The sequence below is a fragment of the Falco biarmicus genome, chromosome 11 (genome assembly GCF_023638135.1).
Source record: "Falco biarmicus isolate bFalBia1 chromosome 11, bFalBia1.pri, whole genome shotgun sequence".
Taxonomy (NCBI): domain Eukaryota; kingdom Metazoa; phylum Chordata; class Aves; order Falconiformes; family Falconidae; genus Falco; species Falco biarmicus.
In genome coordinates, this window is record NC_079298.1 from 20426566 (window position 1) to 20451923 (window position 25358).

General features: G+C 40.9%; 1 protein-coding gene across 6 annotated transcripts in view; it reads left to right on the forward strand.

Moving 5' to 3' along the window:
- LRRC8D (leucine rich repeat containing 8 VRAC subunit D) overlaps positions 1–23966 on the forward strand; it is a 53815-nt gene extending 29849 nt beyond the window's left edge. For all 6 annotated transcript variants that reach the window (XM_056355773.1, XM_056355777.1, XM_056355775.1 and 3 more), the window contains one exon: positions 18763–23966. In XM_056355773.1, coding sequence (XP_056211748.1) covers positions 18765–21335 — 2571 coding nt within the window. In that variant the 5' untranslated portion in view covers positions 18763–18764 and the 3' untranslated portion in view covers positions 21336–23966. The remainder of the gene's footprint in view (positions 1–18762) is intronic.
- Positions 23967–25358: the final 1392 nt, after the last annotated feature.

A 25358-nucleotide genomic window follows, 5' to 3' on the forward strand; every position in this document is an offset into this window, starting at 1 on the left:
ATTGGTGGTGAATCATTATCAAATGGGAATGCTTCTAGAAATCTGTTTTAATGATTGAGGTGAGGCCAGATTCCATTGAACCTTTTCATCAAGTACTTGGAGACAAGGACAGGATCTGGACGGATGCAGTTTGCAGGCTGGATCATGCTAGGCAATGTGGTAAACGGGGACAAGGCAGCTTGTAGGGAGTAATCTGGGGATCCTGGTGAGTTGTATCAATCAAAAATGCATTTTAGTGTAGCCTGATGCAAGATCATGGGGCATGCAGATGTTGTACTTCAAAGTAGTGACAGAATAGGAGCTTGGGGGGAAGACTACTTGAGGGTACAGTGAGCAAACAACTGGACATTACTGCCTTCTTGCAGGGCAGCAAAGCTGTGGAAGTTTGGGTGTACAAATAGGGCTGGTGGGCAAAAGGAGGTGAATTGTGTGTGGTTCTGGGGTACTGAGCAGCATGTTGAAAACGCGAGTTCAGAGAACAGTCAGAGGAGATATTTGGAGGCTGGGTGGTGTTCAGGTACCACAAGGAGAGCCCGAAAAGCTCATTCTGTTGCTGAACATGTTGCTTCTTGGTAGATAAATGGGGTGACTTGATAATTGGTGGGAAGCACCTTGTGATGGAGGGCGTACTGCAGGCTAAAAGACAGCAAAACCAGGTGTAACACAGAACTAATGACTGGGAGCTGAAATCGGGCAATGGGAAATTAGACAAGCATTTGTAATGGTGAGAGAGCACAAGCACTGGAACAAATACATGACAAAGGAAAGTAGTGGATTCCACCCAAAATGTTCCCAGGGCTGAAAGCATTTCTGGAAGTGTTATGTTAGGCAAGCAAAGATTTGGCTTAATTACATGTAGTCCACTGGGCTAAAAACAAGAATAATTGAGTCTGGTGGTCTGTGGTGTCCCTCTGGCTGCAGTACTTCATACATGGGACTATACAAACCTGCAAAATGAAATGTTCCTCATATGCTGAATAATTGAGCACCAGCTGGTGCCTCTGATGGGAAGTACATATATATATATAGTGTGTATATGTATATATATACATACATGTGAGTCATATACATGGATGGTGCTTCTTGGCCTGAGATATGTAGTTCCTCTGTTAATATATTTCAAGAGCAACAGAAGAAGTTGGAATCCGCACATGATTGCTGAGAGCTTCCTAACCATGCATACAGTTCCTCACAGACAACTTGGGTGCATTTCCACTCAGCTTATACTAGGAAGAAATTCCTCACTGCAGGGTGGATTAGCTTGGGGATAGCGCTGTCTGACTCTGCTCTCCTCTCTCTGAAACTGATCTTTCTTGCATGTAACCAGTTTTGGAATCTTGGTGCTGCTCTTCTCTTGCAAAGTAGTAGCTCAGATCTTACTGTTCCCCTTCTTGGAAGGTGTAGCTGAGGAAGTGACAAGAAAAAGCAGAGTAGAATGGAGTAAGTGCAAGTGGGAGGCTCACAAGCAATGAGTTTATAAGCAACATTTTTGAGGGAGTTTTGGTGGTGGTATTTTTTTTCCTTTTTATAATGGACACCTAACCTCTGGAACTTGCTGCTGCATGACACCATTGTGGGTAAGAATATGATTGTAGGAAGGATTAGGCACCCAGGAATAAAATTTAGTTTCATGTAAATCTATAAACCCTCTTGTTCTAGGGTTTTAAAACATTTTGTAATGATGGGGTCTAACGTAGTGGGCAGATTATTCTATAATTGTTTACTAGGAAACTTCTTTTGCTGTAACATCTGCTTCTAGCTACTTTCAACAACAGGAACTGGTGATTCAGAGGTCTGTTTCTAAATTTAATATAAGAAGGAGCATAGTGCCGGCTGAAGGAACACAGAGGGTGTGTGTACGAAGGGGTGGTGGTGATAAAGAGAGAAAACACCCTGCATGCTAAAATGTGTTATTGAGCCTCTGATTGCAGGGCCTACATGCTGATCTACAAACAGAATGCGCGTGGATCAAAGTAACAAACTGCTTTTGAGCATTCAGCTTTTCAGTGATCATGCTTGCACAGTGTCCCTCCATTGTATTTAAAGTAAGTGATCTGCAGAGAAAATGCACGGTCTTTATTTGAGGATTGAGCTCTTCAGAAGCTGAGAGGGGAATGGAATGGAGCAAGGAGATCTAAGATGTGGAGAGAAAAAAAGCCATAATTGTGGGGTTTTTTGTCAAGCAAAAGTCTCCAATTTCCTTTATTAACTACCTCCTGACACTTGTTTTGGAGAAAGCTTTTTTCTATTCTTAAATTGAGAGTTAAAAATGTTTGTCTTTTTTTTTTTTTCTTCCTTTTTCCCCTCCCAGTGTTATGGGGAGGTGCACACAGGCACACTCATAACTCTGTGTGTGACAATTGCATCTAGTAGATACTAATGGACATAAATTGTTGACGGGGACATATGGGTACAGGCATAATGACTGTGAAGGCTGTTGTTCTACTTCCCTTTCATGGTCTCCAAGCACTGGGATAGCTGCTCAGCGTTGTTGGTAGTGTCTACCTCGGTGTGCTCCTGAGATGTCACCTGAAGAGCAGAGGGCTCTTCTGTGTTTGTCACTGTATCCACACAGAAACACATGTACATGCTCAGAGAAAACCAGTCAGCTCCTGGATGTGTCTTGTGACCCACAGCTTTGCACTATCCAAAAGTCTTGGGTAGTCTTGGTGGAAAGTGCAGCAGGGAGGGAAGTCTTAAAACAAGAACACGAGAAAAATGGTATTGCAGTAAAAGTTTTATAACTTGAGAAAATGTAAAAGATGAGCATTTTAGCATCTCTGTCGTTGTAGGTGGGAATGGTTATTTTGTGGTCATGCCATTCGTGGTCCAAAGATGGGACCAGTGAGTGGACTTCAAGTTAAGTGCAAGGATAAAAGTAACAGCTCAGTCCTGCCTTCCTGGGCTGTCTAACTTGATATAGCACTAATCTGGAAAAGCATCAAGTAGGGATACTGGACCTTTGAACAGAGAAAAATACAATGTTAAAGTCATAGATGCTATGAATTAGCTCTTAGAGAGCTGCATCAAGAAGCACAATTTATAAGTGTGATATTTTGTGGTTCTTGTATGAATGCTATGTATTTCCCTGCATGCAATCATTCCAACACAAGTTAAATTCTTTGTTGTAGAAAAAGCTAAATATTTTGGTATGCTGAGTCTGAAACACAGATGATATACTGTGGCAAAAGACTCTCATGGGATTTTTTTACGAGAAGGATTTTATTTGTTAAATGAGTTTTCAGTAGTTCTTCAGTACATGCTATTGTGTTGCTTGTGTGATGTCTTACAGTGTCACTGGTCTGATCTGGACTGTGATGACTGAATAAATTGCATCATTTGCTAACTGTGGAAAGACTGCTTGATCTGTAAGACACATTTGTGTATATGTGTGTTTTGTAATATAATTGTAAATCATAAATTAAACACATTTGGTTAATGCCAAATACGAGCTGTATTCATAGTTCTTGGTGTTCTTTTCTGCCCACAGGAGTTTCAAGAGTCACAGGGGATCATAGAGGAAACTGAAGCTGCTTTTGTACTTTGTTTGCGGGGGGGAAAGTAATGAAATAAGTTATGTAGTCTAAGACATCTTGAAAATGTAGACTTTAAGTGGTCTTTGGGCTTCTACCAAGGAACATGCTGCTGGCATGGACACATGCTTTTGCTCATTGCTAATAAACTTTCATTCTGAGTCTGTATTACAGTGAGGAGGTGGAAGGATCTTTATTCAGATCTCTGTTCAAATTGCAGCTATTCACAAACAGCAACTCAGAAGCAAAAAATCACTTTATGTAACTGGATAATTTCAAGTGTGCCATCATCACACAAGTTTGGGGTTTTTTGTTAACTAAAAGCAGTAGATTCCATAATAAATGAGTCACAATAGCATTATTGCTCTTATTTGTGGAACTTAAGATCTTTTGGTCTAAGCCTTTTGGCCTTTACTTCTATGAGTGTTTTAATTTTTGACGGGGGCTTTGTTTTTGTTTCAAAGCTACTTCATGATTACTCATTTTGTTTTTCTTGTATATATACAGCCAGTTGTATCTTCTGCCTTTGAGGTGGAAGTAAAGCTTTATTACAACTTGCTTTTCTTAATTTGACAAAGCAAGTATCAGTGAAGTATGTCTATACAGAGCAGTAAGAAGCATTATCCCCAGATTAACTCTATGTGGAAACCTCAGCTACGCTCCCTGAGGAAGAGTTCCAGAGAGAAATAGTTTGTGAACTGTACATCCACATGGAAATAGCAAAATTGCCTGCTTAGGTCCTTCAATGATATCTTTGTTAAATCACTTTTTAGAATGAAGTCATGTATTAAGGAATAATTCCAACACACTGATAATACTTGCGAACTTTTTTAGGATATTTTTACTTTGTGACTTTTCCTGTGGTCTAAGCGTTGCTAATGTAGCAGACTAAAGGTGTTTTATTCCCATTTCTAGCCCACAGCACGGACTTAAAGGTTCTTCCTTTTATAACTGGTCAAGCTTGAAACTTTGCCTTCCTCAAACACTCTGTCATGTTATACAGCGTGAAGTCCTGTGCAATTCAGCTGAATTCTCGGGCTGTAATCTTTTTGAGGCAGGTTTACACAATGCATAATGCAGTAAGGCTTTAATAGAGAGTGGGAAATTGAGCCTTTTAAGCCATGCAAATATCAAGTGCTAGAAGAGTCTAGCTCTTTGTCCAGGAATCACTTTTTTTTTGTTAGTTTGAATACAAAGGAACTCTGAAAGACCCTAGGAGCTGAGCACTGCAGAAGGAGCATACAGCATATGATGCAAGTATTGTGAAAGGTAGTGGCAACTGATGCATGGCATGATGAGGCAGAGAGAGGATGCCCCTAATGAGTCAGGAGCAGGACTGCTATAATGGTCTGTCTTCTAAAGCATGTTTTAACCTGGCAGTAGCTTTGCCAGTCGTACAGAGCGAGCAGCACAAGCCATTAGCCCCATTTTGGGACAAGGCTGCAACTTTCAATCAAGCCTAAAGACCACTGTCTGATTGCCAGCCAGCTGTTGTGCTGGCTCTTCCCTTTCTTGGCTTCAAACCCGAAATAACAGTCATCTCATGCCTGCTTACGTGTGGTGAGCAGCGATCCAACTTTGATGTATCTGCAAAGGCCTTGTGATCTGGGGCCACTTCACAGTGAACATGGATGTGGCTGTGTCCACGTGCAAGAACTTGGAGCTTGCAGCAGTAGCATGTCACCTGCCTGCTCAAAGTCACCGTTTTGAGTCTGTTACGATGTCAATGGGTGCTGTGCGTGGGTGTCCCAAGCTCTGCGATGAGGGTAGAGAACAGACCTTCGTCTTTGGTTTCCTAAAGCAAGTCTGTTCTTGGGAAACTGAAACCAGTGAAGGCTTAAAGGAATCATTTAATTAGTTGTTAATCCAAAGTTGCTCGGTGGTTTTATATCTTAAGAGAAGGGGGTTTATTGTTAGTCTTTAAGGAACTTGAAACTGAGATTAGAATTGCCGTTTAGCCTAAAAGGGAACAAAAACTATCATGGAGTTCTGGGCCTTGATGACATTTTTCTTAATTTTAGAAAAGATACTTGAGGCATAATTTGGCAGGCAGAGTTCTTGGTCAAAGACAGGCTGTTACAAAACTTTATAATAAATGAATAAATGAAATGGATGGTTTTGTTCATGTTTTGGTCTGGACATGACAAATCCTAAACTCTTAACTGACGGTTTATGGGAATGTAGTCATATGTATATTATTGTTGTACACCCACATGCACAGGCAGTAGTCCAAGTGTGCAGATGAGATAACAGGAACATATAAATAAAGCAGTTGGCTAGTTGTCCTAATGTTCTTGACTAGATCCTTGTTAAAATAGTGCCAGTCAAACTTATGAATAAATCTGGTATATGGGAGATTACTTGCATTCAGCTATGACGGGATGCAGGTCACTGTGTGGGCAATTTGTGGCCATTTTGTGGTTTTGTTTTGTGTTGAATCAACAATTTGAAATGCAAACCAAGAGCTCAAGTAATCCCTGCTGTCCCCTGATAGTTGCAGGTTGCCTCCAGGCTACCCTGTTCCAAGAAGGGGTGTTTGTCAGGCCCATAGGGCCATATCACCTGATTGCTCAGGAGTATGAGGAGGTCTGCATGGCTGAGGGAGAGGAACACTGTAGTTGTCCTATCTCCCACCACCACTGCACCAGGGCTGGTGTTTTCTGGTGTTGTTACAAGATGGAAGCAAATGTTGCTTATATCTTGTAACTTGTTCCTGCTTCATCTATGTGAGTAGGTGATGCCCTGTCCATCACACGTGCCTATAGAAATACAGCTGGAGATGATGTTAAAGAGCAATTTGCCTTAGGACAAGTCCTGATTCTCCACCTTGTTCTGTACAGGACACCAAGGCAGCAAGGAGGGCTGGATTGCACCTCTTTCTGAAAGCCTTGCGTTATGCTCAGTGGAAGGCACATGAGAGCCAGGACTCTGAAATCACAAGCTCAAACTTCCCATTTCCCCTGGTTTTGAAATCTTGGCATGCTGGTGGAAGGGCTATAAGATTAGTTAGAAGGAAAGGACCCTTCTTCAGGGTCAGTATGATGCTAGTGGTGGGTTCTGAACTCGCTTTGCTGGTTACCTGCACTTGCACAGAACCTCGTGGGGACCTGATTGGGGTCTGCCTGAGGGTGTGAAAATTACTTGGTTTGGCTGTGTATGGAAGCAGTGGCAAACAACAAAACCTGACTGTTTTGTTTTCCTCCAGTTAGAGGGCAACTCTCCTTTTATTTCTGTAGCAGCTGGGGAGTGGTTGTTGTGCTGCGTTTAGTGATGAGTAACTTGCCAAAACAAGTTCAAATCACAAGCATCTGGGGTAAGGGAAGCTGCCTGCAGAATAAGAAAAGTTGCCTCTGGACAAATTTCCCCATTTGGCCATCCAAGCAGATAGCACATCGGCTGTAAAAGTCAGACAGACAGTGACATGGTACATGACTGCATGTCTGTGAGGGTGGCTGCCAAAAACATTATTGCAAGTGCGTGGGGAAGGCTGTAGTAGTTGTGGCAAGGTGATAAGTGCCGGAGCAGGAGTGGCATCTGTCCGTAGATGAGACTGAATAAAATGTCTCCTTTCTATATTTTTATTTTGTTTATTTGAGTTGAAGTGAAGTATGTACCCAGAAAGCTTCCTTGTCTGTTCTAAACCAGATTTGACTGGAAAAGAAAGCTTTGTTTTCTGTTTTACTGGAAAGGTGGATTTCAAGATCTGTTTGTTATGTTTAGTGCCTTATTTTTGGGATAAGAGTCATCCTTGAACCAGGTGGAAGGCATATGGCTAAGTATATAGGAATGCGGTAACTGGATTTATCTGGACATAATGTTAAGCCTTTTGAAAGGTAGCAGTGTAAGTTTGAGTATACTTTTAATCGTGCTGCTGTCCCATTTTTTTTTCTTTTTCTGGGAGCCTGATGGGGTTTGGTTTTTTGCTTTGAATTTTACAGCCACAAACATGCTTGTCATTGCCTAACAAATAATCACTTCTAGATTGTAAGCCTTCAAGGGCAAGGGTTGTTTGCCCGCTCACTGCTGGAGAGCTCTCAGTGCAGAGGTTACAATTCCAGCTGGGTCAAATCATAATATAAATTTAGCAATAGTAAATATTTAAATTGGAGGATGTATGGATGAGTTGGTGCTGGTGAATGGCAGCAAGCAACACAGGTAACTGAGCCTTACTGAACCTTTTTGCAGAGCTGGAAGCTTGCTTGTTAGAGCAGGAATGCTGCAGTCTCGGGGAAGACAGCAAGTCTTTTGGAACATTCTTTCTTAAGGCAACTTTGAATGGGGTTTTTAGAAATTAAAGCATAAAAAGGAAGGAGGTGATCTGAACTCATCAGCAAAATTTCAGAACAACAGCTTCCAAAATATGTGTTGTAGCGTAATGCCTTTTTTGTTCTTAAGTACACACACTGAACCAAACAATTATGGGACTAGATGGGCTAAGTAAATAGCTTACCTCTTACAGAAAGCAGCTTAAGTTTAGAAGAGGAAAAAGAAATAAACCTAAATAAAGCCCTTTGAGGATAAATGCTTCAGCTGCAGGCATTTTTCCTGGCATGAACCCACTGGAGATTCAGCTATTGGAAGCTTGGCAGGAATGCGGTAGCATTAATAAGTCATCCTTCATCTGTTGATCAGAGTTTTACATGAGAAGTCATCGTTATTACCCATCTGGCAGGATGTCCGAAGCATAGAAGATCTCTCTGCTTGATAGCAGTGGTTTAATCTTTGCAGGTAGAGCCGGGAGCAGGTTATCTGTGGTGCGGTGTCTGCCCAGAGTGGGGGGAGACGGGATGGTGGGAGGGGTGTCGGAGGCTGCTTAGCAGTTGTCTCGAGCAGTTTGTGACATGGCTTTACAGCTATTCCTCAGCTTGAGTGAGGAAGTCTCCCCTTCTCCCTGGGGAGAAAAGAAGCTGTGTGACATTTAAGTAGGAACGTACTTTGACTATTGTCCCATAAAGAGTCAGAGACTCTTATTTGAAAACTGAGGGTGCAGTCTATTTATTGAGCTGTAAACTTGCTTTTCTCTCTCTCTTTTTTTTTTTTTTTTTTTTAATCAAGGCAGCTCTATGTTGGCATAATGGGTAAAAAGGAAGGTGGAATTAAAGTGTGCTTTTTTCATGTCCTGATTTTCAGTTGCACTTGATGCATCTTCCTACTGCTCTTGCCATGGAAAAGATCTTGGCAGAAATAGAGGTAGTCTGATGTGCAAGTAGGAGGCTGGTTACATGTGGCCTCTTGTGTCCCTGGGTGTTTTTTGGTTTTGTTTTGCACGCATGCATGTAATTTGCTTTTGTTGTTTTAATTTCTTACTTTAAGTGTGACCTTTCCTAGGTCATTTTTAACTAATGAATGTAATGGAAGCGTCACTGCAGGTACTTGAAAATACAGTAGCTCATAGGTGTGCAAATCTTATATATGAAACTTAGATTTAACATGTCTGTGTGTGTGTGCTGTTCTGTGTGAAGAGATGAACCAGCTCAGGTAGGCAGCAATGGAGCCTGTTCTTTAGTTAAAGGAACTTTCTGTCTGCTCTTGGCTCAGTATCTCCATGAGGATGTCGCAAATGTTCCAGTGCAAGGTTGTTGGCATGTCCATTAAAAATAAAAAGAAGGAAAGTATTCATTGAAAATAACTTCAGTTACTCAGTAAACCTGCTTCCATTCTGTTGAGAATACAGTTTAGAAATTAAGTAAAGCTAGACTTTAGTACCATGAGTTAGGGTGGAGAGGTCATTTTGCCCTTAAGAGGGGCTGTAAAAACCTACAGCAACATGAACTTCAGGGACGTGTTTTTCTTTGGTAGATGCTCCTTCCTGTTCTTTATGTACGTTTAGGGTGTGTAGCTAAAAGTACTAATATGTCCTGTAATAAGATTTGTATCTTTACATTCTGTGGCTTAAAATCATCAAGCCAGCAACTCTATGCCAGGTTCAATTTCTTGCCATTTTTGAAGTTGCCCCAGTTCCAAGTGAATCCAGAACAAGATGAGTCAGACCAGCAGTGTGTGTGGCTGTGGATCAGAAAGGAGTATTTCTCAGAGGAATTGCATGCATTGCTGAGTGCCACCTCTACCTGAGATCAAGCTACTTTGTATAACAAACTCTGTAGCCATGTGGATTTATTTATGTAAAAGCAAATTTAAGTAACATCTTAGGGTCAACCATTTTTAACCATTCTGTGTTCAGATTTCTAAACTGAAAAGGAAATATAATTTTGTTACATTTTCTTCCTTTTTCTCTTTCAATTCTTTTATTACCTTTTTTTAAAAAATTGTATCACTGGGGGGTTTTTTTTAGTGATGAAAAGCAGCCTCTAGAGACTAGAGTTACCAGATGTGCTTTTATTTTGGTGCAGCTTGCTTTTGCATCTTGATAAATTCCCAAAGTGCTTTGGTCAGTAGAAGCACCAGATGTTTACTGTGTATTCCTGTACTTCTGATAGTGGTCATGAAAACACTGCAGAAACATCGCTGGCTAAAAGATAGGGCAACAGCAAATTTTGAAACGGCAAAGGAATTCAATGTGTAACACTTGAGCACAAGCAGCTGATAGAGTTTATTGGATGGTGTAACTTTTAATCGCACTGTACATGCATGTCAGCGAAGGTTGAATCAACTACAGTAACTTTCAGTTGTGTCTGTGTTTGAGTAAAAGTGCTTACTGTTGAACTGGGGGTCTTGCACATACAAATTAGGCTGTCTTTTCAATATTACTGGTTTGGGTATGTTTTGGGAATTTGGTGGAATGAGATACAAAGTGTCCACTCACTGTTTTTCGCTCTAGTCTGGCTAGGTAAAACAAAATGTTTTCAGAAATCTGATCACTCAGCCTTAGCATTGTTACTGCTATCGCTGGTACTGTCAATAAAAGAAGGGTGAATCCGTATTGCATTAATGCTGGCGGTTGTAACAGCAATGTAACGTACAACACTGTAACAGCAATGCATGTGCCAGGGTACGCCGAGGCATGTTCTTTGCCTTCTTCTGCAAGGTCCCTCTTACTCTGCTGTAGGATTTCTGTTCAGTTGTGCAATGCAAGATTTGTGTTCTTCCCAAAAGAAATTGCCTGTCAAATGCCCGTGTGTTTGCGGACTGTTAATTACAGATATGAAAAGCGTAAATTCAGTATTTGCCTCTGCTGGGGTCTAGCCTCATTAGTCACCCCTCTTGGTTTCTTGCATATTGCCTTGCTAGGTGGTTTGGTTTATAACTGTAAAATCACGTGGATAACTGACTTGAACTGTAACACATACGGTTATAATACTGAGCTCTGTACCCGCTACAGAAGGATGCTCAAGGACCACTCTCCTCTCCACCCTTGTTTCCTTCTCCCATCTCTCACGCCCTGTATGGTCTGCCATGCTACTAACTTGTGCAAAGTGAGGATGGGGCAGTGTTGCAGAACATTCAGCTTAGGATCTCTGAACTTTTCAAGGTCAAAAAACTGACAAGCTGTATTCTGAAAGATATTAGGCACCTACCCTGCGCTCTGTGGTCTGGGGATAAGTATGAATAAAACCCGAAGCTTGTACTTCTTGTCAAAGCAGCCCTCTTGTAAGAGCATTCTCAGGTGTACTGCAGTCCTGGCGGGAAGTTGCTCACTTTGTGCTCTGTGGACACAGAACTCTCGTGTAGCAAACACAGAGTTAATTGTGTTAATAATCTTTGGTTGCTTTGGGGAGCTAGTCAGAAGTACAACGCTGGGCTCCTGTTTTGGAGAAGTCATCCTTAAACAGACCTCTCCCGTCATTTACGGCAAGGCAAGAATGAGGTATGATTTGAGAGTTTATTGTTATGGAAATTATAGCCACTAACAGTGCTTTTTAAATATCACATTGATTACAAAACCATCTGTGTAGGAGTGGTGTATAGCACTAGACCTTCAAAGAGCAGATAAACAAGGAAGATTCAGTGTAAACACTTAAATAGCAGCATCTAAAAGTAGGTTAGAGTGTTACACAACCTGAAAAAGCCCAGCTTAGAAGGGCAGAATTTTTGAAGGTTTAAAAAAAGAAAAAAGTTTTATATAGATTTAATTTTTTTAAATGGGTACTGATTTGACATTGGTTACAAAGCAAGAATCTTATTTTTGTCTCCAGTTTACTGAAGCCTAATATTTCTGTGTGCAGTCTGAGAGAAATCAGATTTTGATAATTCTTCATTTACTGAGTTACTGTCAGGTTGATGTTGTTCATAAAGATGATGATTCCTTGGTGGGGGATTTATTTACAGTCTATATCAGAGATTATATATTCCCTTTAAGGGAAAGTTCAAAATTAGCTGTGCAATTTGGGCAGTGGGATGGGGGAATTGGGGAGATGGGTTAGTTGTGGGGATTTTGGTGAGGGTTTTTTTGTTTGTCTGTTTCTCAAATAATGTGTCTGTGAGTGGTCCTAATTAATCCTCCTTAATCATGTTAAGTATGTTATTAAATAACAGCATCACCATTTTCCACATATATTTATATGGTGAGACTTGGTTATAATTAAAAGCTTTTGTGGAACTCCTGTTCCTTAGTTGGGATGTTTTTCTCTATAGAAATCTCCTTCAGCTTTGTTTTCTTTGTTTTCTCCTTATGTAGTTATCATCCATTACACCCACAGAGCATCTTGTGGTATGCTGTCTCTGAAATACTACCTTCAGGGTGACAGGCAATTAATTTTAAGAAAGTCTTATCATACAGATAAATGTCCCATCTCATAGAAGTTTGCTTAGCCTGGAATATCAGAGAGGCCAAACAAAATAACAATTTGTTCAGTCAAGGGGTAGCCAAACAAAAATAAACCAACCCAGATCTTACGGATTGATCTAAAACTGGTAGATTTGGTTGATGTCAGATGTTTAGGGAAGAAATAGTGAGTGTGAATTCTTGTCATTCTAATTTGGTGGAAGAAAATAAGGGAGATCTTTTTCTGTGCAGGTTCTTATCTTAAATCTCTTTCTGATCTTCCTGAGACAAAAGCACTGATCAGAAAGTGTCTAATGCTGTAAGCTGCAGCGTAGTCCTTGTGTGCTGGTGTTAATGTTCTGCAATTCCTTCTGTCGCTGAAGAAGCAGCAAAGCGTTTCATACAGTAGAGAAACACTATAGAAATACAGTGTTGTATTTGATCATTAAATGATTCCTGGGCTTTTCAGACAATAGGGGCACTCAACACACAAATCCATGCTTAGCTGAATTTGGGGATTTGATTTGCAGGATGCTTGAGAAGAGAAGCTCTAATCGCAGCTGTACCTAAAACTGGTTTTGTAACTTGAGTTGGGTCAGGTAGAGCAAAGCACACTAATCCCCTGTGGAATAAAGCAGCAGAGTTAATTCCTCTTTTTCAAATGGGCTGCAGCTTCTCTACAGCTATCCAGAGGCAGTGCCTCAGCCAGCTGTTCCTAGCCAGGACCTGCAAACCGGGCTAGGAATAGCTGTAATATTCCCAGCTACAGTAGCGGGGACAATTTCCCTCCATTACTAGATTCCAACCTTCTTCAGTTTGTTGTAGATTTCTCTTAATATCAGAAACTGAATAACCAGTGCAGGTGATGAATGTGTCTGTGTGCTCGGCATGCATAAATCCATTCATAGGCTCTTTTCTGAATGTCTTTATGCATTATTTTACAAGGGCTTTGGGGCTTCTTACACTTGGTTCTGTGGGGAAGGATTAAAAAAAGGCTGGTGCCATCTTTTTGGTCTTTGCAGACTGTGGAACAATTGATATTCGCAGCATCCTTGGCTAAAAGGAATCTCATAATCCATTCTTATCACATTAAGTTCTAATTGCTTTAATAGGATACTGCAGAAGTAGAAAAACAAAGGAAGTAGAAATGGGTGGTGGAAAGAGTAAAATATACAGCGGAAATAAATTTAAACCTATGGTCATTTGATCAAAAGCAAGCTAGCAAAGCCTTTTAGTTATGGGAAAACTTTTCTTCTCCCTAATTTCCTGTGGGAAGGAAGAAAACAATTTTGTTCATGGTAGCACTTTTTCTTTTCAACTAGAAATATTTTGTTGGTTTTTGTTCTGGGTTTTTTTTGTTGTTGTTGTTGTTTTGTTGTTTTTTTTTTTTTTAAAAAAAGAAATTCTTGACCAGTTGCGGTGACAAGGCTAATTCAAGAATCTTTTTGTTTCCTGTAACAAAATGGGCTTGTTTGGAGTCTTGGGAACCTGAAAGTAAAATGAGAGGTTCATGTGCTACAGTTCTGGTTTTATTTGTTTGTTCTAACTTTGGATTTGCTTTAAGTTTAAATACGCTTTTAAAACAGGAGGGCCAGTGAATTACAGGGGCAGACAGATGAAGTTTTTATTAGTAAGTACAGGAAGAAGTAGGATGTAAATGAACATTAGTGACATACCAATCTGCTGCTTCCTTTTCCTCTAACTTCTGTATTTAAGCTAGAACAGTTTCTTATGAAATAACCCAAATATGTCCACTTTGTATTTCAGCATTTTTAGTCTGAAATATGTCAGAAAAATTCACCAGGTTGATCACATTCTGAGTTCTTTCTATTACAACTTTTCTTTAAGACTAATGAAAGGATCATAATTGGGGAAGAAATATGATTTATGAAATTAGTTGTTATCCTTGCTGATTTAACATAGGCCTGTAACTTAGAGCAACTATATTGTCGTTGTCAATTTTTTATTTTTGTATTCCGCTTTCACTGTAACTTATGGAACTGCAAAATAAATAAACTGGTTTTAGTTCTAGAGCTCCATATCACATAAGCAATGAAAAGAAAGGTAGTACTATGCTGCTTTCAGAAGTTTTTCCACCTAAAATCTTAGAAGGTAGCAAGAAACAGTTGTGCTTGGAACAGTTGTGTTTCTTTAGTTTAAAGATTCTATCCCCACCCCCCACCCCCCAGGAGAGATAATGCACCCAGTAGGTAGCTGGAGATAATGGATGGAGCTGGGAGAGGTTAATGTTATCCTAGAGCATCATCCAGGTTACAGAACTGGAGTCAAAGGGTTTGGGAGGAAAAAAGATTATTTGCTGGAATTAAAAATCTTCCTCATATTGTGTAGCTGTGCAGCCCTAAAGATTGTGTGGCAATAGGCTTGAATTATAACCTGTGCTTATTAAAACTAAACTAAAATATGCTATTTTAAAAAGGAGACTGTGTCCTGGAATTCCATATTTGGAATTGAAAATTATTTCCCTTCAAGAACGAGTTTTTTAGTTTGGGTCTAGATCTTGGTGTACCAAAATCCCATGTTCTGCTGAGCCTCAAGGTCCACTTGGTGTCTTGTGAGCCTTGAAGAGGGCTGGGGAAAAAAGATGCGTGTTTTCACCATGAGAAATTAAGATGATTTGGCTTTCCAGATGCATATACTTTATTCTTCAGTTTGAGCTCCCTGCTTACAGATTTTTTTTTGCATTGGAGTTGTGCATAGAGCATGTACTGGTCTTGAGGGGAGACCACCTATGTCAGCGAGTCACAGACTGCCATTTACATTTTTTTCTTTCTTTCTGTTTTTTCTCTTTTTTTTTTTTCTTTTTCTTCTTTTTTTTCCTTTTCCTTACTACTGTGTCATCACTGCAGCTTATCATGAAACCCCAACCCCAGTCTGGCACCCTTAAAGGGAGGTTAAAATTAGTGATGAAAATACTATCTACCTACTCCAAGGAATATTCTGGACAGTAGGCTTTAAAAGTAGGTTTTAAAAGCCTTAAATAGTTTCAGTTTAACTGTGGAATAAAGAAAACCCAAAAACATTACAATACTGTAGAGACTGGATTTCTAAGCATCTGCAAAAATAAAATAGAAGTTAACTTCTGTGGTTATTAGTTTAGTGAAATCAAATGCCAATGCATGTAATTATGGATTTAAGAGAGGAAATAACAGATTTATTTGCAGCCTATCAGTCAGAATGTGCCTTATACTGTGTGTAGTTTTATAGTTTTTCATTTTGTTGATTAAGACTCAGAGCATTTAAATATTTCAGACGTGTGAGGACAGAAACCTGTATTCAGCTCCTGGAATTGATTTTTACTAGCTAGAAAAAAGACTGCCTCTCATTTTTATGAGACACGGTGTTAGACAGTAACACCACAGAGGATTTTTTTGTGTTTTATAACGGCTGATCTCTGCCAAAACAGTAGCTTTTCTGTGAGTATCAGTAACTTGAAAGAAAAGGCATGTTCAGAGCATTGAATGTGGTACTTCTCAGTGTAAAGCTCCTGTTACACCATGCTGCCTACAGCCCCACAAAGAGGATTATATGGGCTCTGTTGTGTCTCCTAACCTTTTTTGAAATCATTTTGTGTGTGTGCAAGACAGAGGTCTGGTAGGGGTGATTTTTAGCTTTAGCACTTTTTTTACTGTTCTTTCTAAATCTAGATGGAACCACTTTGTGTTCTCTCATTTCTTTTCCATTATTTCAGTTGCTTAGAGCAGCCACATCTGCAGCGCTGGAGTTTCAGTGCTTTATCCACGTGTTCTCATGGCAGAAGCAAAAAAAACCACCTTCATTCTGTGAAAGGAATTCTGCAGGTTGTGCCCCAAACCGCAATGAAGTAACTTCCCACATAATTAGGTAGTGCAAAGTTGAGGGAAAGGCTACCCCCAGAGGAACAAGCAGTAGCAGCTACCTATGTTCGTTACAGCAGTCATCTCATTCCTCTTTCCCGTCCCGCTTGCCACCTTCTCTCTGCACGTTGCATGGCTCTGTGTGCAGAGGCATGGCTGTAGTAAGCGTGTATGACTTGTCCTTGCTAAGCATTTGGCTCTGTGCTCTCCTGTTGAGCTATTGCATTAGTAGCCTAGTGGGTGAGAAGTTCTTGTGGCTGCCAAGGTGGGCGAGACCACAGTGAAAACAGCCTGGAGATCCATAAGAGCATCTCTTCCAAACAGCTTCTAAGAAGGAAAAGAAAAAAAAAAAATCCATGCAGGAAAAAAACACCCACCCACCCCACTGCTGCTGTTGTGCTGTTGTTCTGTCCTGGGCAGGTGGCGGTTGTGCCTTTGGACTGAGGAAGGTCCTGTTGTATCTGTCTTTTCGCATTAGTACAAATGACTAAAGCTATTCTTTTGGACAGGTGGTTATTTAAATGTCAAAGGTAGCAGTTCTAGGGCAAGGAGTAGTGCTGTGACTCAGTCTAGGTAAGCCTCGGGAGACATTAAAGAAAGTGGGAGTTCGTAGCTAACTTGAAGAAAAGCGCTGTGAGGCTTTGATATCTGTGGGGTGTTACTGGTCTGCATCCTTCAGCACTTGCTGTAGCAACTACAGCCCCGTGAAGGTGCGTGGGGCAGGGCTCAGGAGCCATGCTGCTGCGAGGAGGCTCTGCTGGGGCTGGGAGAACTGTTAAGAGCCTGACAACCTGTGTTACTGACAAGGGAGGAGTTTTTGACATTCATTTGCTCCCTGGAAAATAAAGAGAGAACTGGAAGTTCCTTCTGCCTATTCCCTGAGGAACTGAGCCTTAACTTTTACATTTTGGCAACTGTGCCAACAGCACCAACTGAGATGAGGAGAGTTTATCTAACTGCAGAGTGAGATAAACACCTGTCCTCTGGCTGTCTTCACCAAATGCAAGGCTAGGTATGCAGTACTGGTAAGAGCTCCTGGGAGGAGAGCATGGGAAGCCAGGGGCTGGATCCCTCCCTGTGGTGGAGACGCTTTTATCATGAGCTCTGTGCCGGGCTCTGCAATGGCAATGACCTCTGGCCTTTCCTGCAGGCCAAGATCATGGGAGCTGCGTGCTGCTGCGGGGAAGGAGAGGGGCTAGTGCGTGCCTTGGACCACACAGGCAGTAGCTGATGTTTGAGTTCTGCATATAGAAATGTCTGTTATCCTCTTCAGAGAAATGTAGGCTAGAAATAATCAAACGTGTTGTATATTCATTGCCTGTGATGCTGTCCTTTAGGGTCTGTAAGGTGCAGGTCTGTAGGAGCTGGTATGCTACAAGTTAAAAATAATAAACCTGATGCATCTTTATACTGCCTACTTTGATCTCCTTGTGCTCTGCTAAGCTGTTCTTCTCCCAACCAAAGGGAGCCAGACTCTGTGTGTTAATGTACATCCTGTCTCCTTCCACACTCCATGTGTGCACACAAGCTGCATATTTTACTTTAGAAACGGCAAATTTGGGTCACAAGTTCAGCAGTTAAAATGATGATGTTACCACATCCTGCTTGCACAGGAAGCTTATTTTTTAAAAAGCTGATAAGTTGAGTCCTCTAGATTTTGTCAAAACAAAAAGCAAAGCAAGCTATTTAAAGCTGCAAAGAGGTTTGGATTCTTACTCCATCAGTTTGCCACTTTGTCTCACGGTGTAGATGTTTAAATTAAAGTGAAAGCCTTGCAGCCTGCTCCTGTGCTGCCTGGACTAACCAGCTTCCTATAATCACCAGGCTGTGATGATAATTGAAAAATATTTTTCTCTCATTATATGTCAAAAAAGTTGTCAGTGTTTTCTGTTGGTTAGTTGGGTTGTATTTTTCTGAGGAAGGATTATTTCTTCATTAATTGGGGGAAAAAATTTATACGCTACCATTTGGTCCAATGAATAGGTGAAAACTGTTTCTCCCTGTAAAACATCCAAACACATTAAAAAAATTGTGCTGGATATTCACATAGCAACTGCAAGACTTTCACTTGTGCAGTGATGCATCAGGGAAAGGAGCTAATCAATCTGGATGCTTGGTAGCAAGGAGTGGGAGACATTGACTGTTACTGTATTAGATGAAAAGAAATGAGAGACCTTGCTTATAGTGTAACAGGGGGCCTAAAATGTGCTGTGCAAGTCATGAGCAAGGTGGAAAGCATTGAACAAATGCTATTTTATTTAAATGCAAGGTACTACAAAGTAATGTTACTCCTGGGTTTCATGTGTTCAGACTCAAGCTGTCATTTTTACAGAATCAGATTTTGTGCAGTGTAATCAATTGCTGCTATTTATGTTAATAATACATATCAGCTACAGCACTTTACCTTTCAGATGCTGCAGCTGCACAAAGCAGGCCTTGGTGCTTGTACTGTGAGGTGGCAAAGGTACATAAATACCATCTGGCCTGAAGTGAGGAGAATTCTGTTCTGATGCTAAAGTAATGCATCGTTTCAGTACATATCCTTTGAAAAAAGAGCATTGAGTGGAATGACGGACAATGTGTGACAGGCAACAAAACATAATGAGAACTGGAAACTTCTGAGGATCTGTAAGTTATGGTGTGATTGTTATTAAATGGTAAAATAACCTGCTCACCAGTCGTCAACACTGATTTTGTCTTTGTTCTCTTGTAGGAATGTTTACCCTTGCAGAAGTTGCATCACTCAATGACATCCAGCCAACTTACCGTATCTTGAAACCATGGTGGGATGTATTTATGGATTATCTAGCTGTTGTTATGTTAATGGTTGCCATTTTTGCTGGAACCATGCAGCTGACCAAAGACCAGGTGGTCTGCTTGCCAGTTTTGCAGTCTACTGTAAATTCAAAAGCACAAACCGGCACATCAGGGAAGGCTGACTTTACCACTGTTGAAACATCTACTGGTCCAGGAGAAGCAGCGTCAGTGAGAACGGTTTCCTTTGGAAGTGCCCCTACTGTAACACCTGACATACCTCTGAGCAGAGCTACCTCTTCTCAGTATCAACCCACTGAATCAGGCCAGGAGCTGAAGAAGGAGCAGAAAGATTCTTCAGGTCGTAAAACAAATTTGGATTTTCAGCAATACGTATTTATTAACCAGATGTGCTACCATTTGGCTCTTCCTTGGTATTCCAAGTATTTTCCCTATCTTGTTCTCATCCATACCATCATTTTAATAGTCAGTAGCAATTTTTGGTTCAAGTATCCCAAGACTTGCTCAAAAATTGAGCATTTTGTGTCTATATTAGGGAAGTGCTTTGAGTCCCCTTGGACTACGAAAGCATTGTCTGAAACGGCATGTGAGGACTCTGAGGAGAACAAACAGAGGTTAACTGGTGCCCAGTCCCTGCCCAAGTATGTTTCCACTAGCAGTGATGAAGGAAGCCCAAGTGCCAGCACTCCCATGATAACAAAGTCTGGCTTCAAATTTTCAGCTGACAAGCCGATGATCGAGGTTCCCAGCGTCACTATTTTAGATAAGAAAGACGGAGAACAAGCCAAAGCGCTGTTTGAGAAAGTCCGTAAGTTCCGGGCTCACGTGGAGGACAGTGATCTGATTTACAAGCTTTATGTTGGCCAGACCGTCATCAAGACCGTCAAGTTCATATTTATTCTCTGCTATACTGCAAACTTTGTCAACACCATTAGTTTTGAACACATCTGCAACCCGAAAGTGGAACATCTGATTGGCTACACGCAGTTTGAATGTACACACAACATGGCTTACATGTTGAAGAAGTTGCTTATCAGCTACATTTCCCTCATTTGTGTCTATGGTTTTATCTGCCTGTATACGCTTTTCTGGCTGTTCCGAATACCTTTAAAAGAATATTCCTTTGAAAAGGTCAGAGAAGAGAGTAGTTTCAGTGATATCCCTGATGTCAAAAATGATTTTGCATTTCTCTTGCATATGGTAGATCAGTACGACCAGCTGTACTCTAAGCGATTTGGTGTCTTTTTGTCAGAGGTAAGTGAGAACAAACTACGGGAAATTAGTTTAAACCATGAATGGACTTTTGAAAAGCTGCGTCAACATGTTTCCCGCAATGCCCAGGACAAGCAAGAGTTGCATCTCTTCATGTTGTCGGGGGTCCCCGATGCAGTGTTTGATCTGACTGATCTGGATGTGTTGAAACTGGAGCTGATTCCTGAAGCGAAAATCCCAGCGAAAATTTCCCAGATGACAAATCTTCAGGAACTTCATCTGTGCCACTGCCCTGCGAAGGTCGAGCAGACTGCCTTCAGCTTCCTCCGGGACCACTTGAGATGCCTTCATGTGAAATTCACAGATGTTGCAGAAATTCCTGCGTGGGTGTATTTGCTCAAAAACCTCCGTGAATTGTACTTGATAGGCAACTTGAACTCTGAAAACAATAAAATGATAGGGCTTGAATCTCTCAGAGAGTTGAGACACCTTAAAATTCTCCATGTGAAGAGCAATTTGACCAAAATTCCCCCTAACATCACAGATGTGGCACCACATCTGACAAAACTAGTCATTCATAATGATGGCACTAAGCTTGTGGTACTCAATAGCCTTAAGAAAATGACTAATGTTGCGGAATTGGAACTGCAGAACTGTGAACTGGAGAGAATTCCCCACGCCATCTTCAGCCTCTCTAACTTACAGGAACTGGATTTAAAGTCAAATAGCATACGCACAATTGAAGAAATCATCAGTTTCCAGCACTTAAAAAGATTGACTTGTTTAAAGCTGTGGCACAATAAAATAGTCAACATTCCTCCCTCCATTACCTACATAAAGAATTTGGAGTCTCTTTATCTTTCCAATAACAAACTCGAATCCTTACCAGCCGCAGTGTTCAGTTTACAGAAACTTAGGTGTTTAGATGTAAGCTATAACTCAATCGCATTGATTCCAGTGGAAATAGGTTTGCTTCAAAATCTGCAGCATTTTCACATCACAGGAAACAAAGTCGACGTTTTGCCAAAACAGTTGTTTAAATGTGTTAAATTGAGGACTTTGAGTCTGGGACAAAACTGTATTACCTCAATCCCAGATAAAGTTAGTCAACTGTTGCAGCTGACTCACCTGGAACTGAAGGGAAACTGCTTGGACCGTCTGCCAGCCACGCTGGGGCAGTGTCAGCTTCTCAGGAAAAGCGGGCTCGTGGTGGAAGATCACCTCTTTGACGCTTTGCCCTCGGAAGTTAAAGAGGTGTTGAACCAAGACACAAGCATTCCCTTTGCTAACGGGATTTAGGCTGAGGTGAAATGCACCGGTAGCTGATTTCCAAACGGCAAACGCTAAAAATTATGGCAGTTGTGAGACCATGCATTTTAGAAAGGAGGATTCCTTGGAAGGCAGGACTACTAGCAGGATTAGAAGAGATGTAACAGAGTGTTCAATGTTTGCAGTGTTTTAAAATATTATTTCCAAAATTTTTGAGATGATAAAGAACCTTAATAATCTCAATTCTTTTTTTCTTAAATTGTTTGTAACTTGGATGCTGCCGCTTTTGAATGTTTACAAATTTGCTTGCCTGCTTAAAGTAAATGATTAAATTGATGACCTTTTCTTACTATGCAAGTTATTCCTTAAGGTCTGGATTTACTTTAGTGCATTATGGGGGGTGAAAAACAAGGATAAATGTATACGGTATGGTTCTAACAGCACTTGAAACACATGTTGATGTGCGTGGTTAGTGTTAGCCATCCCTGGCAAATGAAACCAGTTTGGCTGTGCTTTGAACTGCACCAGAACCACCATTTTCCTGCATTAAGGTATGTGGTCTGCATCGGGCCAGGCGTGTTTGCCTTCATTCTTCATCCTCAAGGCCTCATGTTACTGGGTGAGATCTCTTCTGTGGTCCAGTGTGCTGCTCCTTCATGCTGGCAAAGACTGGTCGTGTTCCTGCAGCTGGTCTCCCCCGCAGCTTCCATAAGGCTCCTCTGTCCCACAGCAGTGGGTGGTAAAAGGGAGAATACTGCCACTTGGCTTTCAAGTTGGGGATAGTTTTGATATTTGAACTGTTTCGCAAGGTGACTTCAAAGGCCATTAAACACCAAGTGACTTTACTGCTCGTATTTTGCTCCTCTTCTGAGTTTTCAGCTGGAAAAATCAAGGCTTTTTATGAGTTGGTGATTGTTTTGTTTCTCAGCCCTTGCTTAGAAACTGAGGTGTCTGTTCTGTTTATTAGATCAAAGACAGAGACATAAGAGTTAACAATTTACCCAAATGTGATTTAGCTTTATCACTTACTGTGGTGTGTCTTCCACACCTGGACTTTAACCACAGGACTACCCTTCTCCCCAGCCCCAGCCCAAGTAATTTGGTGTTTTTGAACACTGTTAGAAAACCCTGTGTGCCACATAAGTCATCAAATAAAGAAGAAAGCAGACAGCAGTGAGCGTGGGATTCTTTTGAGGGGTGTTTTTTTGGTGTTTTTGTTTTGTTTTTTTAACTGAGTTTGCATTGCCAGAACCATTAAAGACATATAATCCATTAAATCTGCATAATCATCAGTTGTAAATCTTGGCCATTTACATTCCATGTGTGCAGAAAAGAAGTACTATGCTGGGAGATGATTACATGGTTACTCATGGATTAAACACAATTCCCTATTGTAGTGCGGTCAGGACTGAACTAGTCTGTAGTTCAAGGGACTGTTCTTCTCACACAGAAATCCTCATGCACAGCAATTTCTACTGTAACTTCACCAGAGCTGCCCTGACTTCCACCACTATTAATGAGGGGATAGTTTAGGCCTAGGGGCATTGAGCAGTCAGGAACATTTCAAATACTGCTCTTACAAATCTTGCACATTTTATTGTTAATCATTTACTGTTGGTCATGCTGGGAGGACTGTTCTCCGCTGCGGGTAGCGGTCTCTGAGTACGTACCTGCACGATATGCTTATGTATGTCAGAAGACCAGTTTATGAATAGTCATTTTCCCACTTCTTTTTTGGGGATAGTCTGTTTTTCCACTTGCCAGCAGGCAGTAAACTTGCGATGTTGACAGTTCTGCAACACCAAGTCACAGGTTTGGCGGAATACTTGCAGTTACTGATCTGTCCTCCGCTGGGAAATTTAATGCTAATCCTCTGATTTTTTTTTTGAAGTAGAAGTTAAGGCTGCAGTAGGTGATTTTTTTTTAAGAAACTCATGTGTTTATTTTTGCACATAGATCACTTTAAAATTGCTGGACTATTGACTCTTTAGAAAAACTGTGGAATATACTATTGGTGTATGCTTTTTATTTGCTGTTGAGTGTCATTTCAGCTTCCAAGAAACTGTGCGTAGGAGGGACGAAGAGTCGGAGGATGACGAAGTAATTAAAATATTTAGAAAAATATTTTTCATCTTTTTTTTTTTTTCGTATTTTAATAGAGGAGTCGCACAGAATGCGGCTGTGGATTGATCCAGCTTTTAAAAGTTGGTTTGTTTGGGGTTTTTTTGGTGTTGCCAATGCTCCTACTGTCCCTACTGATGTTCAAAAAAATAAACCCATGTCCACTTCATATGAGTATGGTATACATAATTTAGACCACTGTTTCGACTAGTTATTAGCCAATTGTACTTCTTTAGACAACTTCCTCCAAAATAAGTATATGTTAAAGTTAATTTCAGGCTTGTGATGCTTGCTCAGCATAAACTCCATTCCATTCTTGGGTTTTAGGAGACCTTTCTCGGAGTGGAGAGGAACTGCCCACCATCCCCATGTCGCCTCACCCCAGTCCTTCCTCTCTTTGTGACTGTAATGTTCCTATTTCCTGCGTGTCAACTGACACAGTCTTGCTTTAAAGTCTTGGAAGTTCATCTCTTTTCCATGTAAGGCATGTGAAATATATTTTGCATTTCTATTTGATTTAATAAATATGTTTATATCTTCCTCAAATCTATTTTTTTAATGGGGGAAAAATGTTTGCATAGTAAAATCTCTGATTTCAAGTATCTTATGCTGAACTTGTTCTGTGGTGCCTTTAACCTAAGAAGGAAGAGGTATGAGTTGCTGCTCCTGATAATCCTGTGGGTATGGTTTCTGACTGGAATATACTACTTCAGGATAGGTTTTTTTTTTCTTTCTTTCATACACATAATCTAAATGACCTACCACTGTTTTTATTTTGTTAATGGTGTTTTGCAGAATATATGCGTGGCTCTGAAAGAAAAATTACTGTGTTGATTCAAATGAGAGGAAGTAGGAAATTGCCCATTCTGTTTGCCCCTGCCGCTCTAATGCATTTCTGTGAAGATCCTTTAGTTTTCCAGTAAATTGTCCTTTTTGGAAGATGCTCCTGTGATGCAGGCAGAGCTCTGGCTGTCCTGAGCAGGCATCGGGCCTTTTGGTGTAAGGAAGGATGCTGACACTCGTAAAAGGCTCTCTGCTGCTAAATAAATGGTTTTGCTGTCCTGAGCTGCCCTCTGTGGTAGCAAAAGGTGAAGCCCAGACACTGTAAGTCATGTCTAATTATGGGGGTTCCACTTTGTGGACTCCTCTATTTTTAATAAAAATCTTACAGAAATAGCTGTTCTGTATATTGTGTTTCCATGGATGCATACAGAAATTAGTGGTGTACTGTTATGTGAAGGCAGTGGGCTAGACTGTGATTCCTTAAAGTCAAGTTAAACAAATGAGGTGCTCCTACAGCTGCTGTTAACAGTCATTCTGATTCCTTGCAGGAGCAGATTTTGGCTTTCAGACTTACTGGTTCTCAAGACAGGGAGCCATGCAGGGAACCTGACAGTCCTGAGTGTAATACTTCTCCAGCTTGTTGTGAACATGAAATAAGGCTTCTATCGGGTCTGTGGGATGTAAACCCACGAGGGTGCTAAAGATGAGAACAAAAGCCTTGAATTTGCTGAGGCATCCCAGCATCGATGGCAGAGCCATAGGGCACAGGTGGCAGTGGGCTGAGGATAGCTTTCTGGGCTGCTGTTGCCCATCTGATGCGATTATTGCCTGTGCAACAACTGACCTTGAAGATAACACGGAGTACAGCACCGCTCTTCAGTCCAAAGCAAGGAGGGAGGCTAAACCCATGGCTTGAGACCTGCTTTTGGTTTTGGTGCAGCCTTCTCTTCACCTGGGGAAAAGGTTATTAAAAAGATTTACATTTCCTGTATATATAAACTGGAGACTCTTTAGTGGAGGTGAAATGCATGAATAACTGTGAAAAACACAGGTCTGGTAGAAATGAGGTCATATAGAAAGAATCAAGAGGCACAGACAGTCTTGTCATTAGCTGCATGGCAGAGCCCTGTCAACACGTTTATAATGTGT